Source organism: Galeopterus variegatus, unplaced genomic scaffold (assembly GCF_000696425.1).
Source record: "Galeopterus variegatus unplaced genomic scaffold, G_variegatus-3.0.2 Scaffold162, whole genome shotgun sequence".
NCBI lineage: Eukaryota > Metazoa > Chordata > Mammalia > Dermoptera > Cynocephalidae > Galeopterus > Galeopterus variegatus.
This window is the reverse complement of record NW_007726273.1, coordinates 285956-293624: the sequence shown is the minus strand read 5'-3', so window position 1 is coordinate 293624 and position 7669 is coordinate 285956. Positions and strand designations below refer to the sequence as shown.

Below are 7669 nucleotides of genomic sequence, written 5' to 3'. Positions count from 1 at the left end.
ACGCGCTCGGCGAGGCCCGGCCCGCCCCTTGTCCCCCTTTGTGCAACACGGAGAGCCTTCGGGTCGCAGCTGAGAGTGTCTGCAGTTCGGGAGGGGCTTCCCTGAGGGTTGGGGAGGTCGCCCCCCACTTCTGCAGAGGAAACACCTTCTCTAGGCTCCTGCCTCTCATCCCGGTCACTGATGTCCTCTCCTCCCCTAGGACTAGCAGGCCCCAAACCCGCCCTCATCTCCTGGATGGAGCAAAGGGAGGCGTGGAGCCCGGAGGCCGAGGACCCCCAGGATACTAAGGAGGGCGCAAGGCTCCCGGGATCTGGGATAGGTGAGGAAAGTGGAGTCGAGGTGGCAGTCGGCCTTTCTTGGGGGGCGAGTGAGGCAGGCTCTATCCCCAACACCCCCCTCTCCTCACCCAGCCCTTCTCCTTATAGCCCCAGTTAAGAAGAATCTCTGAACCTTCTCTTCCAAAGTTCCCTTTCCAGACCAGGTGCCTTCCTGGGGTCAAGGGTGGCCACGTAGGGGGAGAGAAGTTGGGGATAGAGTTTATTGAGGCTTCTTCTCTGCCTGTGCGGTGTCTGCCTGCCGCAAAGAGGAGCCACACGCTCACTAATGAGGCCTGGACTGTCGGCCCAGGTGGTAACGGTGTTTCATATACAGTGTCCTGCTGTCCACGCCAGTACTTTGAAAAATGTCTCTGCTGAAATGCCCACATATAAGGGCTTTAACATGGCCGGGGTGATTGCTTATTTCTGACAAGTAATGACATCCCCCACTTTCTGACAAAACTACAATTTTCCAAGCCCTGACTGAGGAAAAAAGATGGTGTCTGTCCATGCAGTGGGGAACTGCCCCCCATAGACAGAGCAGGGTCTACACTAGCAACACAGGGGCCGTGGGGACTGCTGCTCCCTGCGCAGACATCGCCCCATCCTGAGAGAAAGCACAGGCATGGGGATGCAAGTACTCCAGTGTTCAGTTTTAATTCTTTTGTCTCTTTAGAAAGCAAGAAAAAGAAGAATGAACAGAGCAACAAAATCGGGGCCCAGGAGCTGGAGCATGACCCGATGAGGGAGGAGCCACCACCGCAGGCCAGGCTGGCCGCCAGCTTCAGGAGCTGCAGCGATACAGTGCCCCAGGTCCCCGCAGACACAGGGCGCCGGTGCATCCGGACTCCCGAGAGGCCCTACCCGCGCCTGGACTGCAGCTGCTCCTTCAGCTACCCTTCCCTCCTGGCCAGTCACCAGCGGGTCCACTCTGGGGAGGGACCCTTTCCCTGCGAGCAGTGTGGCGGTCTCTTCTGCCAAAGGGGCAGCCTGGCTGTGCGCACATGCGCACACACACTGGGGAGAAGCCCTTCGCCTGCCCAGACTGTGGGAGGGCCTTTGCGTACCCCTCGATGCTGGTCCGATATCAGCGAATCCACTCCGGAGACCGCCCATACGTCTGTGGGCCCTGTGGGGTTCAGTTCTCGCAGAGATCTCACCTGGTCAAGCACCAGCTGCTCCACACAGGGGACAAGCCCTATTCGTGTCCCGACTGTGGCCGCTGCTTCCGCCAGAGTGAAGCCCTGGCCATCCACAGACACAGACACGGCAGGGAGAAGCCACACCTGTGCATCGAGTGTGGGCACGCACCCTTCCCTCTTGGCTATCCACCAGCGCAACCACGCTAGGAAGAAGCTCCATATCTGTTCCTACTGTGGTCGGGGCTTTGCCTACCCCACCCTTCTGACCAGCCACCAGTGGGTCCACTTTGGGGAGCTCCCCTACCCCTGCGCCCATTGTGGCACCTGCTTCGCCCAGAAAAATAACCTGCTCCAGCACTAGCGCATCCACACGGGTGAAAAGTCCTATGAGTGCCCTGACTGTGGCTGCTGCTTGCGGCAAAGTGGCCCTCTGGCCATCCACCGGCGCACACATGTAGGGGAGAAGCCCTACTCCTACCCTGAGTGTGGGCACTGCTTCTCCTCTTCCTGTGTCCTCAACAGCCACAGGCGCATCCATGCTGCCGAAAGTCCCTCCCCTTGTCCCCAGTGCGAGAAAGCCTTTAAGTGGAAGAGTGCCCTGGAAGTCCACTAATGGATCCATCGAACAGGTTGGGTGAGTCGGAGGGGTGGCAGACCTCTGTCACGATCCCCAACCCAGGCTTCTGTCCCTGAGGCCCAGGAAACCTCAGTACACTTCTGGCATTTTCCAGATATGTTCCAGTAGTGCCGGTGTCCTGAGTTAAGCAGTGTCAAGCAGCTAATGATTTAAGATTTCTGTCTTAAGTACTGGGAAGGAGGTGCAGAGAGGGCAAGGCACAGGTGAGGGGAGAAAAGGGAATCAATGGTTTCCCCCTTACTAGATGTCAAGGGAACAAATCACAGATCCAAACACCTGGCTTGGACCAGAAGCCATAATGTAAGAAGATTATAGGCTTTGAACTAGTCTATCCCCTGTTCAGTTTTGGCTCATCCCTTGTGTTAAAGACAAGACAGGGTCAGCCCGTGGCTCACTTGGGAGAGTGTGGTGCTGAAAACACCAAGGCTACGGGTTTGGATCCCAATATAGGGATGGCCGGTTTGCTCACTTGGGAGAGCGTGGTGCTGACAACACCAAGTCAAGGGTTAAAATCCCCTTACCAGTCATCTTTAAAAAAAAAAAAAAAAAAGACAAGACAAGACAGCAGGCCCCAAATGGAGTCACTCATGCTGAATTTCCACAGCACCAAAACCAAAACCTAAGTTGTTTACTTAGGAGAGAGATGATAGCCAAATACCATTAAACCAATAAGATTTCACTTACATCCCTATAAGGAAAGTGATCTTGGAAAGACCATCTGCTATTTGTTCCTGTTTCTGCCTTCTTCCCCCCACTTTTTCCCCCTATAACACTCACCCACTCTTGTTAGCTCATCAGACATCCTTTCTGTTTTATAGGTTTGGATGCTGCTGGGTTCAGGAATTGCTAATAAAAGCCAATTAGACTACAAAACTCAATTTGTTGAAATTTTCTTGCAACATCAACTTTTCTGATAATTTCCTCATCTATAAAATGAACACAGTAATACTACTCTAAGGTATTGTGATGACTAATACATATTTAGTCAAAACTGTCTACTAGTACTATACTTTTCATGTTGTACATCCTCTGAGCTTTGAGTTTTTTGAATATTGAGGACAGCCTTATCTAATCACCCTACTGGTCAGAATCACTGGAATCTTCTCATCCAAAGTTTCCTCTTCCCTGATATGGAGTCTTCCTCATGTTAGGGCAGCTGGTCCCAGCTGTTCTAGATCTGTGCTGTCCAACACAGAAGTCACTAGCTACATGTAGTTAGCACTTGAAATGTGGCTAGCGTGCCTGAGGAAATGTGAATTTTTACTTTTAACTTAAGCCTAGAGGATCTGCATGCTCTGACTGGTCTCAGAGAGCAACCAGAAGTCAACTGAGCCAGGCTTGTCTGCACTTGTTTCTCATAGTATGGCTTGACATTAGAAGCTGCCCAGTCCCTCTCTGTATAAGAATTCAATGACTTGGCACTTACCAATTAAAATGAAAACAGGTGTTTTCCTCCTGCTGAGGTTTCAGGTTTTGGAGAAATATTTCCACTGAAATGCCTGCTTTTTTTTGGTGGCTGGCCAGTTCAGGGATCCGAACCCTTAACTTTGGTGTTATGATATTGCACTCTAACAAACTGAATTAACCAGCCAGCCCACCAAAAGGCCCACATTTAAGATACTTAACCAGGGAGAGATGCCAGTTTAGTCCTGAAAAGAGTTCAGCTGTTGCCGACCAGTACCCCGAGGGGAGATGGTGGGAAATGAAGAGACACGCTTTATGAGGTCAGGAGGACCTTACAGGCTGATGACCTGCAAGGCATCTCAGTTTATTTTTGGTTCCTTTTTATATGCCAGTCAAAATAACAAATTGTACTAAATCAATTATATCTGGTACCAAACTACTTATAGAACATTTTCAGCTACCACAGCACTTGAAGATTCATGGCTAACTACTTAACAAAATAAGAACATAAGTTTCTCATTTACAAAGCTCTCAGGGTCCTGGGTTCAATCAAAGGTCAGACCTCAAAGGGAGGGAGAAGGGGGAAGAAGGCAAAACGGGAAGCCAGCCTTGCTGGCTTATCCCCTAGAATACCAAGGACTTTGTCATCTTGCTATTCAGTACCTCACATTTCTCCCTTCTGTATTTTGGATGATGATGACCCCAGGACCTCTCATTTGAATCCGTAATCGGTGGGTAGAGTGGTACAGAGTCACTGTAATTGCTGGTTGCTACAATGGAGGCAGATTGAAAATTATAAACACTATTAATGAATAAAATATCTACTGTACAGTGTACAAGGGATGCAACTGAGACAGTTTCTTGGTTACAGGAGATATTAGTTAGACTTCTCAGTTTTCTCTCTGGCGAGCCGGTATATGAAAAACTGATATCCTGGACCGGATAAACCCATGGATGAAGGGACTCCAAAGAATGAAAGAATTTCTTGATAGTGAGATGTGACCTTGTTAGTATCCCAGGCTGGTGAAGTAGAAGTAGAAATATATACTTACAGAGCTTATATACTCTTTTATGTTATTTTCATTCTAAGTTTAACTGATTTTTATTTTTATTTATTTATTTATTTATTTATTTTTTAAAAGATGACCGGTAAGGGGATCTTAACCCTTGACTCGGTGTTGTCAGCACCACGCTCAGCCAGGGAGCGAACCAGCCATCCCTATATAGGATCCGAACCCGGGGCCTTGGTGTTATCAGCACCGCACTCTCCCGAGTGAGCCACGGGCCGGCCCGGAAACCACAAGATTTTGAACTTGGTCTATATAGATACAGTAACAACACTCAATGAGGCAAGTAATCTCCACAAACCTGGATGGGCTATACTCTAAGTTGTATACCATATCCTAGTCACCCAACCCCTGGGTACCACCCAGTTGGATGGCAGCCAGGATTCTAGGTGATGAGACCAGTCCCATAATGCCTTCTCATTATCTGAAGAAAATCCAACAGGGTGGTGTAATACAGGAGTGGGATAATAACATTCCAGCCAGTGGGGGTATTTGACAAAAGGCTGTCCATGTGATCCACACAGGAAGACAGCCCTGGCGGGTTGAGCACCAGTTATTTTTTTTATCCCACCCAATCCATACATTATTACAGTCTGCATATGAACTCCTGGACAAGGTTAGAGTCCTTTTGAAGGTGCTTCTATCCCATGTGCCAATTTTCCTTGGATGTGGGCATGAAAGCAACTGAACCTAGGCTTAGTGGTAAAACAAATGGGTGAAGTAGAAGAATGAACAGTGTTATTAACAGACCTATTTACTTCAGAAATTATAGATCCATCCTCCACATATCCCTTTTTAATTTAGTTAAAAGAAAAAGCAAAAGTTATAAATCCAGGTTTTACAGTTAAGGCAAAACATTGTTATAAGTTGGATTTATAATTAAAAAGCCTGTAGCAAAGACATATATAATCCTGTTTCATTACTAAACTAAAAACAAGCTAACAAGGCATGTGCAGGGCTCTGGGAGAAACCCAGCAGACAGTCTTTTTATAGCTTTTAGTCCTTAAGCAAAAATAAAACAGGTGTCAAACACAGTACAAAATGTATTGACCTAAAAGCAAATTTAGGCAGAAGGTTTAAATTAAAATTTGAAAACATTTATTGTATCAACAATTTTGGAAGATTAAAGTCACATGAACTTGAAAAGTATACTTATTTTATAAGCATGCATTAATTATAAGCCAATTTGGTACCATGTAGACAATACAAACACACATATAGACATGAACATGTAGGCATAACATACATTTATGTACATATATACAGACATAAACAGATAAAATAGAAAACTCACTAGCATAAAAGGAGTTAGATTTGAATTGTTCTTTTTAAAAATCAAGATTTATCTGTGAGGCCTCACCTTATTTTAGAGAAAATAAAGTAACAAAACAGGTTGATTTTAGTTTATTTCTTTGTTTTTTAAATGGGTTACTGAGCTTAAGGTTGAGCCAGAGAGCAGAGATAAGGTCACAGACTTTTGGGGTTTCAAGAGAAAAGCAGCAGACTCAAAAGGAAGGTCTGGTTGGCACCAGGGCTGTGTTTCTCAAAGCCTCAGAGTCCCTGGTGAAGAAGAGAAGCATGTGCAGTTAAGAAAACATGTTTAAACAAAACCAACGTTGTAAAGAAATATTAATATTAACTTTTTACTTTAGTTTGTCCAATTAAAAGTTCTTTCAGTCACTGGCAAAGATTAAGTTTTATTTTTATTTAATTAGTTTGTGACACAAACATGTCTGTTTCTTGTTAAGGTCTAGAGTAGGTTTCAGAGTGATTTGACAAAGATTCCAAAATGTTAGGTAGGAAGCCTTGATGAGACCCACTGCATAATCAATAACCAATTAGTTTCCACATTTCCCTGTCCAGGCTTCTTTTCTTGGGATACCAAGGACATTGTTTAATAATCATTAACAGTTTTACAAGCTGCCATTTGGTTACTTTACAGCTGGCTGCTTTAAGGAGACAGTGGAGTTGTAATCTATGTTGAGTGTCCTCCTTTAGATAAGGAAGTTCCCATATTTTAAAAGTGAAAGAAAAAAAAAAACTTATGGGCTGTTCCAATATCCTGCAAAACTAAGACCAAACATTGACTGTCTGAATATAAATTAAAGGGACTGTCCTGTAATAAGGGAAAAGTATAAATAACAGAGTGAAGTTCAACATGCTGTGCAGAGGAGGGTTGAACATATCTAGAAAAGGGTTGGTCATCAATAATTACTACTGTTAGTCCAGTGCTGGAACCATCAGTAAACATGAGGGAAGCATTAGGTAAAGGAATTGAAGAAGTATTTTTAGGAAGGATGAAGGAAGTATGCTGAAAAAATTGTAACAGTTTATTCTGAGGGTAGTGGACAGAGATTTGGCCAGTAAATTCTGCAAAGTCTTCTTGCCAAGCAGCGACAGAGCTCATTAACCATTGAAACTGCTGTGATGAGAAAGGAATAACAAAATAGTGAGGAGGGTCAATTCCAAACAACTGTTGCAACCAATGCTCCCCTTCGATAAACAAAGTTGTGAGAAACATAAGGAGTTAAGGCACGAGTCTGATAAGATGGTTAAAAAAAGCCACTCCAATGGGCTATGTTTCTGCCATATTAACGCAGTGGGAATAAGAGGTGTGGGAAATAGGATAAGAAATAAGGGTAAAGATGGGTTTACACGAAAAGCCTGTGTTTTGTGAATGGCTTGTTCTACTTTCTGCAACACATGGATTGCTGCAAGAGTCAAACTTCTGGGAGAATTAGGTGATGAGTCACCCTTTAAGGTGTCAAGTAAAGGTTGAAGATCCACAGTTGTAAGTTGAAGGGAAGGGTGAAGCCAGTTAATGATTTCCAAAAATTACTGGGAGACACTAAGTGTATTCAAAGAATCACGCCTGATTTTTTTTTTCCTTTTTGTCTTTTTTCGTGTCCGGCAATGGATCGCAACCCTCAGTGTTGCGCCCGGACCGGGACCGGCAACGGGATCACAACCCTCGGTGCTGCGCCCGCACCTCGCTCAGCCAGTGAGTGGGAACCGGTCTGTATGTGGGATCCGAACCCTCGGCAGGAGCGCCGCCGCGCTCCCAAGCGGCGCACTGTAGCAGTGCGCCACCGGGCCGGCCCT

The 7669-nt window shown here is 45.8% G+C and overlaps 1 protein-coding gene across 1 annotated transcript in view; it reads left to right on the top strand.

The window, feature by feature from the left end:
• LOC103610155 (zinc finger protein 689-like) overlaps window positions 1-7669 on the top strand; it is a 17689-nt gene that overhangs the window by 1209 nt on the left and 8811 nt on the right. Inside the window, 3 exon segments of the mRNA XM_008594380.1 lie at window positions 170-319; window positions 1083-1642; window positions 1644-2044. Coding sequence (XP_008592602.1) covers window positions 170-319; window positions 1083-1642; window positions 1644-2044 — 1111 coding nt within the window.